General features: G+C 35.8%; 1 protein-coding gene across 4 annotated transcripts in view; it reads right to left on the minus strand.

The window, feature by feature from the left end:
• The window catches only part of FBXL17 (F-box and leucine rich repeat protein 17), a 271,883-nt gene that overhangs the window by 130,938 nt on the left and 119,715 nt on the right, over positions 1 to 21,230 (minus strand). The window contains exon 7 of one of the 4 annotated variants that reach the window (XM_030471095.1): positions 19,939 to 20,202. The exons of the other annotated variants lie outside the window; for them this stretch is intronic. Within the exon in view, the coding sequence (XP_030326955.1) occupies positions 20,166 to 20,202 (37 nt within the window). The 3' untranslated portion in view covers positions 19,939 to 20,165. Of the gene's footprint in view, positions 1 to 19,938; positions 20,203 to 21,230 lie in introns of those variants that run through there. 4 annotated transcript variants of the gene reach the window in all.

Raw genomic sequence — 21,230 nt, forward strand, 5'->3', positions numbered from 1 at the left:
AGAAAAAGAAATCACTTGTAGCAAAGACTCTTGCTTATGTTCACCCACTTTACTGTCAGAATAGGTAAGTACTAAACCAGGTTTCCTAGGAAGCTGCGTGGTATAAAAGGTTAGACAGTTTTGTGATGAATGTTCCTAGGAATATGTACTCAGAACAGGAAGAGAATTTAAAGTAAATTATTAATTTTCCAGATTTATATTTTTATAATACTATAATTTTTGTAGAGACTTCTAATATTGTCTCTCAAAACTCTGTAACTGCTTTCTGCCTTCCTTTCCTTATTATGCAAAATGACACTTGGGAGCAAAAGCAATTTTGTGAACTTTACCAAAATGCAACATATTCATGTCCAGATAAACTACACGTAGCACGATGAACAGTTCCTCATCTTCCATTAGTTACCATGGTGATCACCAAACTAAAATTATCACCATTTCCTCTGCATTTTTTCTCATAATTTTCCCCATCGTATTCCAAAGTCTACTCCATGCAAGTAATTGTACAAATTTATATCATGTAACTAGCATGACATATTACATCATTCTAACTTTGAAGCAAAAGATTATGGTTAAGATTTGATGGTCTTGTTTTATTTGCACTGGAAAACTTCAATAAAACAAGAGTTTCAATATTTAATTTTAAAAGTGATCATTCTTCACATCTGCGGTTTCAGGACCTGGGTTTTTTTAAATGCATTTAACATCTAAAAGATCTTACACTGCTTAAACTCATGAAAGAGATTTCTAATCGTGAATGCTGTCCTCCTTTACAGGTAAAAGTAAATGCAACTTAAAAGTCAGTATAATTGTTTTTAAAGAAGTAAACATTCTCCAATGTTACAGTATCTGGAAATGTGTAACAAACTGAAACAGGAATCCACTGGTGCTGAGAAGTTAAAGCTTTCTATTTTAAAATAATATTTAAAAAAAACAGATAATGGTCAAAACCAGAAGTATCTGTGCATCAAACTGCAAATGTTTTACTGATTTAAAGTCTTTCTTTTGCCAACTGACAGATATACATTAAACAGCACACACAGATCCATTGTAGCTGAGTCACAAATCAAGACTGGGCTAGTAAACCATAATCAATTCCTAATTAACAGAAGAGACCTAATATACACAATGGTTTGAGTTCATCATAACTTGTAATGAACACAGCTTGGAGGAGCTTCGTGCAAGAACTAATACACACATATTCACCTCTTTATCTGCTACTGCTTCTCATTTGAATTTTTTGCAATCCAATTGAGCATGCTTTGCTTCCAGCTTCATTCAAATGAAGTGCTCTCACATACTCGTTTCCCTGTCCCAGAAAATCCTTAACGCCACTTTTTTCTCAGTCATTTTTTCTCCAAAGGTCTTGAACACCTCTTGGCACTGGGATTTAAGTGATCATATTTTTTGATGCCTTCTACTTCTTCTAATTTTATTTTACTGGTGGTTCCCATTTCTAATTCTTTGTCATTTTATCCTCTGTTCTTGTGTAAATTCATTCACATGCTGATGATACTCAAACTTCCTTCTGCAGTTTTTTTCTTTCTTCTCCTCTGCTAATTTTTTTTTGCAAAACAAGAGTCTGAATTTACAGAAATATTCAAGGTAGATGATAATACTTTATTCTGCACTATTTCCAGATTATCTAAGGTCAAAAGTTTCAGTTCAGTGTTGCCTCCTCCCTGTCTATCCACACAAGCCGTTAAAATGCTTAGTTGCTTGTTTGGTATCACTCCCACCTACCTATTTTGAAACACGTGCTATATCACGCCACCTTCTGCCAAACTGTATTGTCCTTCAAAACAGCCTGTCCTTCAAAATTCTAGCCTGCTCTGTCTTTTAAAAAACTTATGAGGATCTATTTAGCCTAGATGTTAAATAGCTCTCAAAAAAAAAAAAAAAAAAAAAAAAAAAAAAAAAATCCCTTTTTTTACCAGCAGCGTTGGGTACTATCCTTTTTTTTGGTATCTCTTCAGCTCTCAAAAGACTCTCATATAGCTTCCTGTATGCATGCAATAACAACTCCATGCTGGTATGCCAAGCAGCCAATCTTTTGTTTTTAGCTAGTCCACAAAGAACTCTGGCCCCATTTTCTTTTGTCCTGACACTTCTTAGGTCTGCAAAAGCTTTGAGCACACAGGCCTTGTCTTTCAGGAGACAGTAACAGTGCCCCTTCGCATCTTCTCCACCAAGATGTCACAGTGGAAATGAAAAAGTAGAAGAGCTGTCTCTGCAGTTACTGGAAATGTGAGGAAGCAAACAGTGACCTTCATTTACTCCTTCTCCCACAACATGCACCTGTCTCCTGCAGCAACTTCTGCTCTTGCAAGGCAGATCAGCAAGGATGGCAAAGAGAAAATAAAAAGAAGCAGCAATGTGAAAAGGTGCTCTCCTCGGTAATCAGGCTTGCTTTTTGAAAGTGTCTATTCCATAGTGAGTTAGAGTACTTTACCCATTGGTTTGATTGAGACTAAGTTTTTAAAGGCTGGAATAATATTTTTTTGTGTCTTGTACAGCTTTGAGCAAATTGCCGGCACTTAAATAATTAATAACAACAACAGTAACAACAACAAATAATGATAAGTGCACTCTATGGATACTGAATCTCTTTGCAGGGTCCCCTAGAAGTCATTAGGTGTCCTCCCCCATAAATATTTAATAAAGATTTGATTTCCAGGCACTTCCAGTGTCTAAAATGTTCTCTTGAAAAGCCTCTGAAAGTACACAATTGTTAAATGAAGATCAAAGAGGGATATTACTTCTACACTTTACAAAGTTTGAGCACTTTATGTCAATGTTGTTATTACAGCTCTGTCTTGAGTAATGGTTTTAATTTTGTATTTCATCAAAGGAGACAGACCATTGTGTTGCTAGCATAGGGTTAGAAGTGACTTATCTGGTTAATATTTTAGACAGAGGTAACCATACTGCAACTTGGACATTAGAAGTGTAAGTTGGCATACCCAGATGTACAATTAAGAGACCATGAGGTGGCGTTTAACCATTATTAACATTAACTCTGTGGATGAAAAGTCAATCCCAAGGAAACCAGAGGCAAAATCTGTATGTTGCTATTCTACAGAAACATGTTCAACAGAAAATGTATCTGTAACTCATGTGGCATACCTGAGAAACGTGTACAACCTTTGGGGTAGATTCCCTTACTGGTAACACTGCCTTCAATTGGAGAAAATGGTATTACTCTATTTTTCCTTTTTTATTGCTGTAAATCAGTGATATGTATTTATGAGGCAGTGGGACGGGAAGTTCCAGGCATATCTGAAGCATTTTAGATTTAATAACTATGAAGTTAAATTGTTTTTATTTTTAACTTCAATGGATATAAAAAATTAAAAATTTGGAGGCAATGCCTCTGAAGAGATTCCTGAATATAAAATTATGCTACAGTACAAAATAAATGAAACTACACATTTAATATTGCATTAAGACTTGCGTAATTATATTCTGTTTATTACTGTGCATCTATGGCACTCACTAATAATAAACACTGATTCTGCCGTCTATCACCTGATTTACCATAATTTAAATAATTTTTAAAGCATTCTTTCTCCCTGTTCCTTGCTAGCTTTGTTGCATAAACACCACAACCCAGTAAGAGCCTCAGTGTGGACTCCCTTCAAGGCAAGGCTGTACTCTTGAAGATTTAAAGAGGGATAAAGGGAAACCTGCTCCCTATAGCACTGTTCCATAGAAACTCTAAAGACTGCCTTAACACAAGATAGGCATGTCACTGACCTGGGGCGGTTCTCTCACACAGACAAGAGCTATTAGGGGAAACTCACTACAAAGTGGAGGAAAGGAGGGCAGGTAGACTGGAAGCACAGCTCTGAAGCCCTGGGGAGGAGGAGGCTGGTACCCTTTGACTGTCAGGACCAAGTTGTGCCAGCCTCCCTCCCTATGCAGACAGCATTTTGGGATACCTCTATTCCTTCACTTAACAGCATCATTGAACTTGATGTTCTCCATTACAAGCTCAATACAAATAATTGAGATATGTTTTGCTTAGTTCTTAGGATTGTTTTACCTCCTCACAAACCTAGAATATGTTATTTAGTACATTGCAGCTATTTGAGTCATCATGATCTAAGAATTAACAAGAATTTCTCCTGTGCTCTGTTGTCCTTCTGTACATTTTATCCTAACCTATCTATCAGAGCCATCATTCAAATTTTATGCTCCCCAGATCTAACACCTGACCCCTGCAGGATCTTTAAGGCTAATAATAAACTTAGAAGCAGTATAAAATGAAAGTATTAAAATACTGTATTTGCTTTGAAAGTAAGTAAAAATGTTTCTGAAAAGGAAAAGACAGTAATGATATATTTACACCTCCAGATAAAACTCACTATCCTTTTTAACTGCAGCATGGAAATATGAACTGGCACAAGTGCTTAACAGCTCATTCCCACTAGCTCTGTCTTGCAACCTAACCATGAGCAAGGCAGCATAATGTCATTATTGCTCCAGTGCCTTAGCTGGCACAGCAGCTCCAAGTTGCTGCAGACAGCCACCTGTGTCACAGTGTCCCTGCTGTGCCAAAACCACCTCTGCCTGGTGGAGGTCCCAGGTTGCCACACCATTGCTGCTGCAGGTCGTGATGCAGAATGGAGCCCTGTTGCACACCCTGCAGCAGGAGCCCTGTTCATGTAGGCTGCAACACTGCTGTACAGTTCTGCAGCATCCCCTCCTGCCTTCACTAGTGATCCTCCCAGGCTGCCTACCTGGGAAGCAACTTCTCTGAGATGGAAGCTGTCAGCAACAGACAAAAATTTCCTTCAGAGATCAGGTGGAAATACGTTGAGCCACTGACAAGCCACTGGCCACCATTTAGCTTTTATACATAGATACAAGAACATACAGTGTTTATATACATAGACACATTTTTAGTCCTTTGCAGTGTTTTGAAACCGTGAAACAGTCCAAAGCTTACATTAAATGAATTTTTAAAATCCAGTCTCTGTAATCTCTAATTCCTAATTTCACAAAGCTTAACAAAAATGGAACTTGCATTAGCTTAAATAACATCACAGAAAAATATGCTGTAACTGAGTTACTGTTTGAAACATGTATAACTTAGTTAAAAAACACTTACTGTACCAGTGTTCAGCCATATTGACCGGTTTGTTGGACAGATCAGTTTTACTGTGTGACTGAGGTACACATAATGGTTTTATTTAATTTATAATTTAATTCCATGCTTTGTAATACATAAAACATCCTGAGGATACCCTTTTCATAACATAAAGAGCCTCTAAATTCAAGTAGAATGATATCCACTTGTTTCAATCCTGTATTATGTAATGGCAGAAACCCTTCAATAATTAACAATTTTCACTTAAGAACAACTGTTTTCTATCTGGATATGTATGGAAAAAACCAAACAACTGTAAATAAGGATGTTTAAAAAAAAAGTTTTATAATAATATTCAGGTGAAATATTCTTCTATGTGGGTATTTTAGATTTAAACCCAAATAGCACTTTACTCCAGGACATTGTTTCATAAAGAGCTGATAAAGTTTCTTCTCAAAGCAATTAAATAAGGATTATGTATTATAAGAATTTGAGTTTCTCTATTATGGTAGAACTCCAGTAAAATAATGACTGAGTACACTACACTAGGCCAAGAAAAGCCAGTAGTAATTTTACTATGAAATCATCTGTCAGGAAAAAAGAAAATTATCTACAATCTCTTAACTGAAAAAAGACAACTTCTATTATCTAAGAGGTAAGTATTATATTTACGCCTACATGAAAAAGAAAATGCATTAACACACAAACTGTGTTAAAGATGAATAATGACTTTCTTATGGAAATGTAAACCCATCACACTTCACTAATGCCATAATCAAAAGGGGCTTCCTAGCTGTATTTACACAATATTACAGCCATCTCACACAGTTATTTTATTAAATTTTGTTACAGATTAGTGCAGTAAATAAATAACTGAATAGGAATTTCACTCTAAAAAAAAACTTACAAATTGAAAATTATATATACAATAATAAGAAAGAGTGCAAAGCTCTGGTCAAATCAGGTTTAATATTAGTCAGTTTATTGGTGTCCTACTCACTCTGTATGACAAAAGTTTAAAAGACTAAATCTTAATATGCTAATTGATTCTGGAAAAAAACACAGTATTAGATTTTCATCAGTAAAAAATTACATACTAAGACTTTGTTGCTGCTTTTAAATTTGGAAAAACTACTTCGATTTTCAAAAAAAGCTGTATTTGTATTACATATTTAGCAATAATAAACTGTGTTTGAATAATGTGAAGTGTAAAAACAATAGTTTTTATGACCTACTTTTTTTCAAAATTGATTAGTATTTTTTGCTGCCCTGTAAACACAACGGAAAAGGAGCTAATAATTACTTTTTCAACAAGAGGTATTCAATACTGTTTGTAATTGGGAACATCTCAGCAAATTCCCTGAAGAACTGCTGTTCAAAGTTGAGTAGAGATTTTTCTTTGATGAATTACTAACAATTAAAAGATGACAGAAAGTATGATTGAACTTGTCATTACTGACATAAAGGACAAAACCAACACAAAGCTCCAGTTCCTGGCTGCAATTTTAATCTAAGTCAAATGAAATATTAAAACAACCTACTTCCTCTGGAATGTGTTTTAGCTAATTGTTAGAGTTTTATAATGTTGGACTTTTAGTGGGAGGGTGGGTAGGGGAAGGGTGGGGAAAGAGATGATACAACTTCTATTCTTTGTATTTTTTTGAGCCTTCAACTGGGAAAAGACGAACACAACCCTCAGAGTACTTAAACATGCGAGTAGGCTTCCTAAACGTGCTAGAATCTCCCCCAGTGGAAATCCTCAAGATTTGGCTTGATAAACTAACTAAGGACCTGCTTTCAGAAGCAGGTAGGACCAGATCATCCCACAGACCCCTGCCGCATAGACTTGCATTAAATTCAGAACAGTGACCTTACCATTGCAATGCTCAGTTTAAATGGCTGCCTTGGTTATCAAATGTATTATGTTGAACAAACTTGCAGAAAATGTTAAAATATGTAAAAGAAGAAAGTGCTACAGGTATTGCTTCTGTATTTTAAAGTGTGAAATAAGGAACACAATAATTAGGTGTTGGGGTTTTTTTTACTGTTGCTTGCGTTTTCCAGTTAGACTTCTGCAATTTTATCTCAAGTCATATTTGCTAAGTTAGGGTAAATAAGATCACTAGATAAGAAAGTGAATAGCTGAAATGGTATCACAGAATCATAGAATGGTTAGGGTTGGAAAGGACCTTAAGATCATCTAGTTCCAACTTCCAACCTCCCCTGCCATGGGGAGGGATGCCTCACACTAGACCATGTCACCCAAGGCTCTGTCCAACCTGGCCTTCAACATTGCCAGGGATGGAGCATTTACCACTTCTTTGGGCAACCCATTCCAGTGTCTCACCACCCTCACAGAAAAGAATTTCTTGCTTATATCTAACCTGAACTTCCCCTGTGTAAGTTTAAACCCATCACCCCTTGTCCTATCACTACTGTCCCTGATGAAGAGTCCCTCTCCAGCATGTCTGTAGGCCCCCTTCAGATCCTGGAAGACTGCTATGAGGTTTCCACGCAGCTTACCTTCTCCAGGGTGAACAGCCCCAACTTTCTCAGACTGTCTTTGCACAGGAGGTGCTCCTGCTCCTTCATCATCACTGTGGCCCTCTGGACTTGCTCCACAGTGTAAACTCATGCACACATCTACTATAATGTAATGAAATTTTAAAGCTGAGAGTTCTGAATGTGTCAGAGGAGCACCAAGACAGGATTTCCAAAAACATGAACCAGTGATTATCCAAGGACAGATCATGAATCTTACATAAGGAAATCCTTATCAGCTGAATACTTGGGTAATTTCAGTGGCTGTTGTCCAAATTTCTCTCAGGTTCTGTTAAATAATTGACAGATGAGCTGCTGTTAGAACCTGAAATGTTCATATGACAACCTGCTAGTGGGAAAACGACATAGTCATACAGGTAAGTGGTTTCTGCATAGTACCAAACTATCAAAATATCCAATTTCCAAAAGATTTCTTCAGCATGTTATTTCTCTGTTAGGATTGCACGTATTTATTTTTGTGCTGTACGGTTGACGGGGAAATATCTTTTAGGTAGTTATTGGCATTCTAGTAAAACCTTTAGAACTACTACTACTACCATAAACATTTAGAGACAAAATTTAGTGCCTAATTCAATGACTGGAACTACATAATCAACTTGTCCTGCTACTTGTTTGTATAAATGCAGAGATTTTATCAGTTATCAAATTAAGGTTATTGAGAATTATCAAGTCTGGTCCATTATACGTTATACTAATGATGGGTGGTACTTTGTTTATCACACAGCTATACACAATTTACACAATTACTCAGGAGTGACTTAGGAAAACTGGAGAAAGATTAATTAACTTTGCTCAAGAAACAGTATTGTTCCTATGGTGTTGTTCATCTCAGTCTCATGGCCCAAGATTAAACATCCAATTAAAATCTGAAGTCAAGATACTGATATTAAGTTCAAGATTCTACAGTACATTTTTTTTTTTATACATATAACAATATATACACCTCGTAGTAAGCGAGCACTTCATGGAAGCTTCAAAATTATTTTAGATGCTCTTAACTGTTCGTGTTTGTGCTGGTTTTGGCTGGGATAGAGTTAATTCTCTTCACTGTAGCTTGTATGGGACTATGTTTTGGATGTGTTTCAGAAGTTTTTTCTAGAAATGGTGGTTATAAAAGGAGAGTTCAATTGCTGTTAATACACAGCCAATCCTAATCACTGTGAGTGCTGCTGCTAAGTTAGCTAAGACCCCTTCTAAAGAGTGCTCCATATGAACGGACTACTGTGGTTTCTTAAGAATCATAATACACAAGAAGTCCACTAGGAACTTTCTGAGAGCTTTCATTAACATCTGAGGACATCCAGATTAGCTATTAATTTGGTTACCTAAAGTAACTTCCCTCATCTTGTTTTCATTTGCTTGTTTGTTGACAGAATATATACTTACTTGATATTTCTATAGCTGTAAGACACTTAATATTTTAATTAAAATTTTACTTAGAAATTCCTGTCTTAATAGATTACAGCCTATCCATTATAAACAAGTTTTACTGGAAGCTTTTATTTAAAAATATGAGTTAAAGATACCTGATTATTTGTTTTATGTCACAGAAAAGATTATTTGCTACACACATTGGAAAAAATGGAATGTTAATAATAGCCAGGGTTTCTAAACACAATTGGTACTACAAAGAATATTCCATATTTTTTGCTACACACTTTTCCATCTAGGGGAAAAAAGAAAAATATTACCCTGTAAGTGAGCTCCTGAAATTCTGACCTTTAAATTCAATCTATATGCTAATCCCTCCTAGTTAGGAATTGGTTCCCTAAATCATCAATATGGAACGCTAAGTGTAAGCCTGCTCTGAGATTCAAAGAAGTAACTGTAAACACAAAAGTTTCCAAACTAATTTTTGTTAAAAAACATTTGAGAACTCATTGTTTTTAAGACTTTCAGCTTGCCATAGACTTTATCTTTCATATTGCTATATAGTTGCTTTCTTCTATGTTATCAATAAAAACTAACACTGACCTTCCTCCTAGAAGGTTAAACTTCTAGCTTCTATTTGAAATGCGAGTGCCTTTTCTCAAAAGAAATGCTACATAAACGTGCCACCAGCAATGAGAAAGAATACACTATTGCTCCGACCATTAGTCAGAGGATCTTGGCAACAGCAATACTGCTTGCATACAGTCTCTGCATGAAAAACTGTTTTCAAAGGTAACCTTGCCAAGGGCCATGTTCTGTCTTGGCAAAAGGAAGCAAACTTTACTTCTCTACCAATCAGTTCACACTGTATGAGAAACAGGTGTTACAACAGGAAACGGGACTTGGAGCAGGAACAAAACAAAATTCTCTAAAAATAAGTTTGGTTTGAAAAAAATCAGAGATGATACATCTACAGGGCTTACATGTTTTTGCAAAATGCAAATCGTGAAAACTGGTTAAGAGATTAAGTGCTCTTTTTCAAAAAATGACTATGAAGATTATAATCATTAATTAAAATCATGTAAATAATATTCTGACAGAACTCTTCCTTATTATCTCAAAGGTTTCAAACAGCCTAATGGTAAAAGGTTTAGTCTCAAAAGAGCTACTCTAATTAAAACTAAAAATTTAGCATAATTAGTAAGTGTGGCTAAACTTGCAATCTCATCCACTTGCTATGAATTTTTTTAAAAGAGAAAATCATATTTTTAAGTATCATTATACCAGATTACAATGGATTATGTTCTTACATGTCCCCTTATATATTTTCAAACAATTAAATAAGTGCTGTTATTAAAACCTTCTGGACTTGTGGTTAGTCATTACCACTACTCCTTAAGACTCTCCATGTGATAGCATCTCTTCTGCCCAAATTGTGATATCTTCTGTCATTCATCTGTATTGATACCTACTTGAAACACACAAAATAGACTTAGTAAAAAATAATTACAAAAAAAAAAAATGTAGCCATGCAGCACATGTATTGTCTCTACAATCTGTAACTTCTACACTGGAATCTACTGATGGAATATTGCCCTTTCTACTCAATTTCTTTCAAAATTTCAGATTATTCTTGCAAGGGAGAGAGAGACCTCTTGTGAATTACATACTGAGGCTCAGTTAAGATACACTGTCTTTTTTATGGAAAGAAAAGGGAATTTCACTTGCCCATACTGAACTTAAAGCACACTTTTAGGAGTCCGTAACTGTGTTTTCTGTACCCATATAGATGGGTGATTTAATTTTTTTGCAGGAAGTACAATAAACCAGAAGGTAAGAGCACATTTAATGATCTAACATAAATTGCACTGACATTTGAAAATGTTTTCTATAAAGAAAGCCTGAAAAGTATGAATTACGTTAAAAGCCATTTTCCAGTTTTGAAGTATACTGACAAAAATCGCCTTTTTTTTTTGTTGTTGTTTTGTTTTTTTCTTTTTCCAAATTTCAGCAGGTAATTGTTATCTTGAGGCATTTCACTGAATAAGAATGGTCACAACAACCCAATGCGACACACAGGCTTGGGCAGAGAGTGGCTGGAAAGCTGCCCTGCAGAAAAGGACCTGGGTGTGTTGGTCAACAGCCACCTGAACATGAGCCAGCTTGTACCCAGGTGGCCAAGAAGGCCAACAGCATCCTGGGCTGTATCAGCAACACTGTGGCCAGAAGGGCCAGGGAAATGATCATCCCCCCGTACTGGGCACTGGTGAGGCTGCACCTCGAATCATGTGTTCAGTTCTGGGCCCCTCACTACAAGGGAGAGCTTGAGGTGCTAGAGCAGGCCCAGAAAAGGGCAACAAAGCTGGTGAAGGGGCTGGAGCACAAGACTGTCTGGAGCACACGTCTGAGGGAACTGAGGGTGTTTAGTCTGGAGAAGAGAAGACTCAGGGGAGACCTTATCATTCTCTACAACTACCTGAAAGGAGGTTGTAGTGAGGTGGGGGTTGGTCTCGTCTCCCAGGGAACAAGTGATAGGACAAGAGAAAACTACTTTAGTTGCACTAGGGGAGGAATAGATTGGATATTAGGAAAAATTTCTTAGCTGAGAGGGTTGTCAAACACTGGAACAGGCTGCCGAGAGAAGTGATGGAGTCACCATCCCTGGACGTATTTAAAAGACGTGAAGATGTGGTGCTTAGGGACATGGCTTAGTGGTGGATTTGGCAGTGTTAGGTCTATGGTTGGACTTGATGACTTGAAAGGTCTTTCCCAACCTAAACGATTCTGTGATTCTATTATTGAGGGACTGGGATATATTAAAAATGTATTTTAGAAGAAAAAAAAAAAAAGAAAGCAGCTAACAACAATCTTAGACTTCAACTAGAACTATGAACAGCTGAAACAAGACTAAAATATTTTCAGCCTATTTTTCTATTCATCCTGGTACTATATAGTGATTTGTTACTCTTACACTTTAAACAAATACGATGCAAATAACGCAAGTGTAAAAGGATTGTGTTGTCCCTTAGAATCATTTTCCTGTTCTATAACAAAGTAAAAATCATGCCAGCACACAGAAGTCACATTGTAGAAGAGCAAGTAGCATGGAAAGCAAATGCATCCTCTTAAAGTTCTTTTTATTTTAGATGCATTTGAAATGCTCTATGAGCTAACCCAGTTGAAATGTTTGCTGTAATCTAAATAAACATGAAATCAGAATCACTAGGCAACATATGAGAAGACATGCATTGCTCCTAAAATGAGCATTTACATTTCCATTTGTGCTCAGTAACAAAGTACAGATTATTACATAAAGTGGAATGCACAAACGACTCAGTATGCTATTACTGCCTATTAACCCTTAAGTTTGGTGTTACAATCATATAGGCAGCCCATTTTACCAGAAATGGTGAATAAATTATAAGAAATATATCATGGTTTTGTAAAGAATTTACAGTACTGTACTGCCAATCTGGAACTATTCAATTACAGGCATTTAAAGCACAGGTCCGATAAACTAATACTCAAACATGCTTTTCCCTCACCCATTATTCTATACAAATTGAGTGCCATGAGACTACTGAGTTAAAGAAGAGACTCAAACCACAAGGGAAACATACGTCTGCATAAACAAGTTAAAGTACTTCTAGATTTTTTTAAGTAAAAAATGAGTTATATACTCACTGGTGATTGTTTGAATCTTCTACAAAGCCTGAGAAATTATGAACTTCGTAAATAGTTTGGGAAAATATAAGTAAACCTCAGTAATCTCTGTACTTCTAATAAAACTATTATAACATGGTTTTATAAGATGAAAATTGTTCATAAAAATGATTGTTCTTCATTCCTAAGTGAACACGTCAGGCACACATTTTTCCACCATGCATGTGGAAGGATTGTCAACACTGAGTCTACTTTTTTTTTATCATAGTGAAACTATCTTATTTGAACTCCATAATACTTTTAATTACCAGTTTAATCTCTGCAAATGCCATTTATAAATTCCTGACTACAAAACATTGTAAAAAAATTATAGTTTTCCATTCACTTTTTGAAAAACAAACTTTGCTTTGAAATGGAAGAACTTCAATCTACTAACTTTTTGTCCACAAATAAGGAAATATAGTAACATTCAAAGCTTATAAAGAAAGCCACTTTGTGTGACCGAGAAGAATGCTGTCAATTATAATTCCCCCATAATGTGCACTGCACTGATTCAACATTGCTAATTTTGTTTGACTGCAGTTAAATATGTCAGAACAACATTTGGTAGGTATACACTTTCAAATAATCACAGTACTCTCCTAGTACTTCATCTGTTATAAAACACAGGCATCATAACTGAGTCACTATCTTCTCAACAAGCACTATAGTGTAAAGGAAGATCACTGAGTTAGACACACAGAATGTTTATGTCTTCCTTCTACAGTATGCAGCTTGTGAAAAGGTGGATGTTACACAGGGGCAGCTTAACTCTCCAAAATCCAGAGGAGGTTAGACCACACAGATTCTCACTGCTAAAATATTCCAAACTACTTTTAAATCAAAGTTTGGCCATAATCAACTCATGCTGCTTTGAAGAACACCACTTCTGTGAGACACCCCCCTGCAGTCCTGTGTCCAGCTCTGTGGGCAACAACACAAGAGGGATATGAAACTGTTGGAGTGAGTCCAGAAGAGGCCGCAAAGATGCTCTGAAGGCTGGAGCAGCTCTGCTCTGGAGACAAGCTGAGAGTGCTGGGCTTGTTCAGCCTGGAGAAGAGAAGGCTCTGGGGAGACCTTAGAGCAGCTTCCAGTGCCTAAAGGAGGCCTGCAAGAAATATGGAAAGGGGCTTTTTACAAGGGCATGTAGGGACAGGACAAGGGGGAATGGCTTTAAGCTGAAAGAGGATAGATTTAGACTAGATATTAGGAAGAAATTCTTCCCTGTGAGGGTGGTGAGGCAATGGCACAGGTTGCCCAGAGAAGCTGTGGCTGCCCCATCCCTGGCAGTGTTCAAGGCCAGGTTGGACGGGGCTTTGAGCAACCTGATCTAGTGGAAGGTGTCCCTGCCCATGGCAGGGGGTTGGAACTAGATGGTCTTTAAGGTCCCTTTCAACCCAAACCAGTCTATGATTCTAGGATTCCACGATATGAAGACGTATTGGCTGAACATTGAAAACAGGTTGGTTAATTTTGCTGAAAGCAACTAAGTCCAGCAACATTTCCTACACAACTGAAAAAACTCCTGAGGCATGTAACAGCATATACGTATCTGTATGACTCCCATGCCTCAGCCACTTACTTAGTAAGGCTCTGGAGCATAGAGATTTGGCAATTTTGAACAACTGTATTTATTTCATGAAGAAGTATTACTGTTTCTTGTAAGGACAGTTGCTAAACATTCGAATTCCTCCCCAACATGAAGTTAGCTCAGAGTTCAAAAGTTATGCATAGTAATGATTTACATTTCTGTAAATAATTTTAATATCTTTTCTATGATCTAGGGTGTTTTGCATGACTGACACTTTCCACAATTAATTACATGACTGCAGAGTCACTAAACACAATGGTGAGTCATATTTGAAATGCATGGTAAAAGGCTTGTATTTATTAACCTAATTGTTTTTCTCAATTATCTCTTATATTGCTAAGTTACTAAACTGAGAGGACAAGAGTAAGTTCTGCAAATGTACAAGAAGAAGTATTTTAGCTAGATCACTTTTCACGACCTTAGACAATAACTTCTCTTTCCTATTCTTCTGCACTCATACAACAGACTTCCATTAGAAGACAGGTCTTTCAAATTTATTCTGAGGTGGGTTTGGAAGTGTGACTGCAAATTCAGGGCTATTCAGGATATAAATGTGCTGCATCTTACATTTTTAATTGCAAATTTCATTTTTACTACAGAATTTGTAAGCGCTACAATAGCAATAGCCATATATTTCTATGCTAGTTTGTAGCAGCAAGTGTAGGTAGTATAGTAAGTTTGTTCTTAAAGCTTTTGATGTAATTGAGCTGAACTGAATTGAATTGACCTGAACTGAATTGAATAATGCTACCAGATAAAGGGAGAAGACCATGCCATCCTTACATCAACAACTTGTTTCAGGACATAGCTGAAGGATGACGCATTCAAGAACCTCTTTAGAACTTTGCTTGAAACAATTATAAATGAAATACCACAGTCTAAAGACACATAAATAAGTGTACACAGACCTACTGTTCATTGGCCAAGACTTAATTTCCAAAAGACACAGAGACTTCTCAATGAACAATACAGTTAGCTCATCATACTGAGACACTGGTTGTGCCAACACACTTGAGCCTTTCCATGTTCCACTAATCAGTACAACACATACCAACATTCTCCAGCTCCTGCAAAGCTTCAGCTCTTTCAATGCAAGCTGAATGCAAGGCCCAATCAAAGGAGCTCAAGGAGGGCACGAGCCAGTGTTTTGTATGCAGAACTCAACCACTGGCATATTGTGCTAATGTGGCACTGTTCCTAGTTAATTCTTGTGATTTACCCAGTGGCTTTTGAATGACTTCAAGTTTCTTTTCTTTAGAACTTCAGTTATCACCCAGCATAAATGGGGAAATAGTTAATTACTGAATTAGAAAATAGAAGTTTTATCAAAAAAACCCCCAAACTTTTAACTTGCTCTGCAGTACAGAACAGGCCATGGAAAATGAAAACCCAAATACTATCAAGTAAAATTTAAAAGACATATTAGTTACATATACCATATACTATAAGATATAGAAAGTACCGTAGATAGTTTTGTGGGATCTGGACAACACTGACGGTTTCTTTCCTATTTCTTTCAAAAACACATTGCTGGTATTTAAAAGGGATATATGTAATGCCCACACTGTAACTTCTCAGCCCGTCCCCAAAGTTTGCACCAGATCATTTATGTATTATTGGCTGGAGAAATGGTATAATAAAAATCCCTCACAGTACCCTGCACAGCAATCTGACTAACAGTTAAGTTCTGAAACTACATTTATTGGACACAAAGTAGAAATGGAGCTAAAAAGTGGCACCAGAAAGCTAGAAATGAGTTGTGTCTGCTTACAGCTCAGATTCAAATTACAGTCTATACTAACCATTTATTTGGAATGTCCAAACATTCAATTTCCCATGGAAATTCTCCATTTTAGCCTAAACCTAAAAATTACTTCTAGAACATAAACCAAATAGAATTCAAGTGAAGCTTGAAGCTGTACTTGGCAAATTCAGTTCATCAGATGATTAGAACATTCAGTTTTGACTGTGTTGGTGTGTGTCAGGAAGACTTGGAAAATGAGAACAAGCCTAAGACAATCTGAGGAAGCTAAGTATTTTTTTAGCGTTCAGAATATCTAAATCTGTCAACTTGAAACCCTCATACTTTAGCTCCATTCAAAGCCACAGCTCTTTAGCACCCTATTTCTGGAAAAACCCTTAGATTTGTAGAGACCTGAAATGTAACTACACAGAATCTATCTTACAGATTGGATTTTGGAAGTTCTTTAAGTCAGAAATGGTTGGGAAAGATGACTTCATGCTTAAATTTCCAGATCAGAGTATTGTATGTAGAAGATACACTGATGACAGTATCTCAACTGAATTCTTCATCTCCTTCATTCCCTTAAAAAAATCCATGGCAATAAATCAAAGATGAAAGAATTCTACAATTAATCAACGTTATGTCTAACAAAGATTGTCCATTTCAAATTTCAGAAAGGAAAAGTTTCACTAACTTAGCATCACTTACATTTTAATTTATATATTGAAATTTATACTATATGCAGCTTTAGATGTTATACCGTGAAAGACAAAATATATGCTTTACTCACGCACTGTTTAGAAGAAGCAGGCATATGACTAAAATGCAGACAACTTGGAAAATACTCATTTCACAAACAAAGTTGATTCATTAGAAGATAAGCACAAGCAAATCGATTAAGGCCGAAATTCATACATGAAATTAAGGGCTGCCTAAGGAGGTTGTGGAGCCTCCCTCTCTGGAGACTCTCAAACCAGCCTGGGTGTGGTCCTGTGTAACTTGCTCCAGGTGGCCTTGCCTTGGCAGCGGTTGGACTGGATGATCTCCAGACGTCCCTTCCAACCCTAACAATCTGTGATTCTGAGAAGTATTTGGGTTTTCCAGATTTTTAGTAATGCTTCTATTTTTATATTTAACAAATATACTTAACCTAATTATGGAAAAAGAAATCAGTAATTACAGTGAAAAAATACAATTAAAGTCTGTATTCACTTGTTTTTCATTACTATTTTACTTAATTTTAGTAGGCTTTCATGATACTCCTTGGGAAAAAGCAGTCAGATTTTTCTTCTGTATAATAGTTGTAGATGCTAAAAAAAAAAAAAAAAATCTCCAAATCTATTATTTTTAAGTAAGCAACATGTTAGTTTTCATTACTCAGATCTTCTAAATGAATAAACATAGCCCAAACGAACCATCAAATTAGTTTAACGGAATCTCTTTACATCTAACTGAAAATAGGAAAGAGAACAGAACACTGTACACTTTATTTAGTATTTGAATGCACGTAATGTGGCTACTAATGTTTCTCAAGTACAGCATGACTGAAGAGACCCACTCATGTAGTCTACTATCTTCTTCTCCCACTCTCAAAATCATACGCACAAATACTACAGCCAGAAGGGACACAAAGAAGCTTATACTGATAAAATAAATAGCACAAACTTCATTGTCATGCATGTCGAAATGAGGCACAATGACTTCTAATGTTAAGAAAGGCAGAATCAGGACTCTAGGAAGAGACTAAATTATTCAGAGAACATGGGCTCAGTTCTTCAAAAGGTGATGCAAACTAGAGGGTCAAAATTAGGAGAAAACACAGAAATTGAAGCATCAAAGGTTGGCATGTATTTCTCTTTGAAAATTAAAAGGAAAACCTCTATACTTTGGCTGGCATTTTAATCTTTCTAAAATGATTCTAATCAAATATTTTTGTTACCACAGTGTACTTTCTCATACTGCACATACAGTCAGGTAACAATTCATATCAGCATTAGGCTTCTAGCTTTCACAATAAAGCAACCTCAAACGAGGTAATCTAAGCTCTTTTCATTTTCAGAGCCTTTTGAGCAGCAAAACCTGTTTGAAATTCAGTAACATTACTCACTGTTTCAGAATCATTTGTTTCGCACTATAATGACCCAGTGAATTTATACATATAAACAACTACCTGCAGATTTTCAGAACATACAGAAACAAGACAAAAAGGGTTAAGGGACTAAAACCTAAATAAAGAACAGCTTAGTTTTTAACTGTCTGAAGTGAAAAACAGAAGTCGTGATGTCCTTCATTACTGATTTCATCTTATACAATTTTTAAGATGATTTCACTTACTTGTTTTAAGCAATTAGCACACATCAATGAAAATACAAAATGAGAATTTAAGCTAATGCAATAGTATTATACTGCCTTCCACAACAAATTAAAGTACTAAGTTAGAAGAAAATAACCTTATTATTATGTCTTTCTCAGAATGCTATAATTATCTAAAGTATTAAAATACATGCATTCTTTGAACATGAAAAAAAGCCCAAAGTCTGTATTTGTTCACAGATTTGACTGAGAAGTATTTAAAAGTTTGTTTAAAGGTATGTTAACATGCTAGATTCACTCTTAAAATAAGCATTGTTCCTATCTCTATTTTTAATTTTGTTTTTTTAAGACAAAAGCTTTTCTAGAAAGGAAAAGAATTACCTGTGGATATTTTAAAGCTGTACAAATATAAGCTTCAATTCAGCCTGGATTGTACAATTTTTTAAATATATTATATGCTTCCCAACAAACAGCTATAGCCAAGATATACTAAGAACAAAAAACTACGCATCCTGATTATATGAAGACTAAAAATACCCCCACACACAAAAAAAAACAAAGGGAAAAAAAGACTTTATTCCGAGAATACAAAAACAGGTGACCATAAATTTAAGCCAATGTGTTATACAAATATCTGAGTTGCACTCTTATCATAGAATACGTTACTTTAGTCATCGATGCCTATTGGTTAATGTTTCAATTAAAGTCTCTTTCTTTGTTAAATCTTGCTTTTTCCTGAAGAATCTGCATTAAATAGCAAATACAACATTTCCCATAAACTAATGACAAATGAGAAGGCCAGTTAATTGATTTTTTGATTGTTCCTACTGTAACAAATATTCAATGATAAATCTAACAGAAGAGTTGGAAGTTCATGATGCAATTACAAATTTGTTAATTTTTGCCTACCCCACCTCTAAGAAACCGTAAAATTTCTTACTGATTTATTGTGCCCTTTAAATATCTCGTGGCATTACAACCTTTAAAATTCGCTTACTTTTAAGGTGCTTTTGACTTCTTAGCATTCAGTTGTCATTCCATTACATTAACTTCCAATAAGTCTTTAAAACTATTAAATATTCAGCACGAAAAGTAATGAACATTAAATATAAATCATAATTTGTCATAACTGAATTTTATTCTTATTGAAGGACAACTACACACACCACTAAACATTTGATTGATGCAAACTAGGTAAGAGAATAATTTTATAGCTCATAATAGAACACAGAGTTGCTACATTCAAAACTCCACAATTCTTATCACATACTCAAGACAGAAACACTTTAAAGCTACTCTTATATACACACTTGCTTTGTAGAAGATAGATAGATAGAAATTTAGAAAGGGATCCAATCTGTAATGCTAACAAGCAGCCAGTAAACAACTGTAACAGAATTTTTGTGTCTGTTCAAACTGGGAGCCTGGGATCTGCTGTGATTTTGACTGTATTCACTGAGTTTGAAAGCATACTAGTGATAAATTGCTGCACACTGCTCATACAGGCACAGCTATTCAAGAGAAACACACAGGCTGTGGGATGTGTAGAAGGAAGTACTTGTGCTTGGCACATAAAAATTGTTTTTCCCAATGCCTGCTATCACGAGTGCAGCAGCATGGAATACTTTTTTACTTACTTTACCACACAACCTAATGTGGTTTCCAGGAACATTAAAGTGTAGTAATAGCGTACTCTCAATTCTCTTCAGGTACTCCCTCCTTCTTTCTTAAATTCCACTGGTTCGCAGGTCTCATGATGTATTGAGCTTGAGTTTAAAGTCAATATCCCACAGTTAGCACTGTTGAAAATTTCTGATACTGAGTTCATAACTGGCAGAGAAAGATAGTATTGTTTGTTCACGCAGTTGTTTTTTTTCCATTTTGTTTTTATTTTTTCCCTTTGGGTTGGGGATAAGGTCAAGAGACTACACAAAGTAGGTAAAATTAAAGCAAAAGATGCCATTTTATGAAATTTTCTGCTAATCTAGAGAAGGATAATACCCTAATCTGATTATAAATAATGACATAATGGCTTTAAATCATTACTGTTTCTTAGAGATTTCACAGTTTGGTCACTTCACAAATAATTAAAAATTACTGCAAGATCAGAAATGTATAATCTAATATGAAAATCAATCTTTAATCATTCTATTTCATGCTTTAGCATGAAAGATAAAGTATCTAAGACCAAAATTAGCTCTGTAACACTTATACAAACTCCTCCATCATAAGAGATTCTTCCCATTCTGATAGGATGTGGGAAAAATTGACAAATTTATGAAAACTCAAGATGTGGTGTTTTTGCAAGTTCAGCATTTGGAAGGCATTCACAAAAGAGAAAATTGTTCTTGACAGATTTGTTTTATATGACTGCCTATAATCAGCTGAGGGAGACTTAAACTGAAAAACAAAGGAACGAAATTGAGAAACGCCCCCTTCATTTACTATATGTGAAGATAAGGAACAAAGTAGACTTAAAAAGGATCAGAAGAGACAATCTAGGAAATGGGCTGACATTGCAAAGATGCAATTAAGAAATATGGTCACTAATCGAAGCAACATGGGCCAAACACTTCAAAAAGCAGAACCAAGAGTATTGGACATTGTGGGATTACAAAAACATGGTCATACATTGACCTACTGGTTCATTTCAGGAAGAAATCAGGAGAGCACAATGTTTAAGTTCATCCTTGTTTAGCAAAGCACTGAATTAGGTACATGACTAAGTTACATTTATATTGAAGCCTGTCTGGTTTTCTGAAGAGGAATATTTTCCTGAGCTGAGAACTATCCAAACTGGTTCAAACTTCTTGAATATGACATGGCAGTGCATTACAGGAGACTAGAGGACCTCTTTG

The sequence above is a fragment of the Strigops habroptila genome, chromosome Z, assembly GCF_004027225.2.
Source record: "Strigops habroptila isolate Jane chromosome Z, bStrHab1.2.pri, whole genome shotgun sequence".
Lineage (NCBI taxonomy): Eukaryota > Metazoa > Chordata > Aves > Psittaciformes > Psittacidae > Strigops > Strigops habroptila.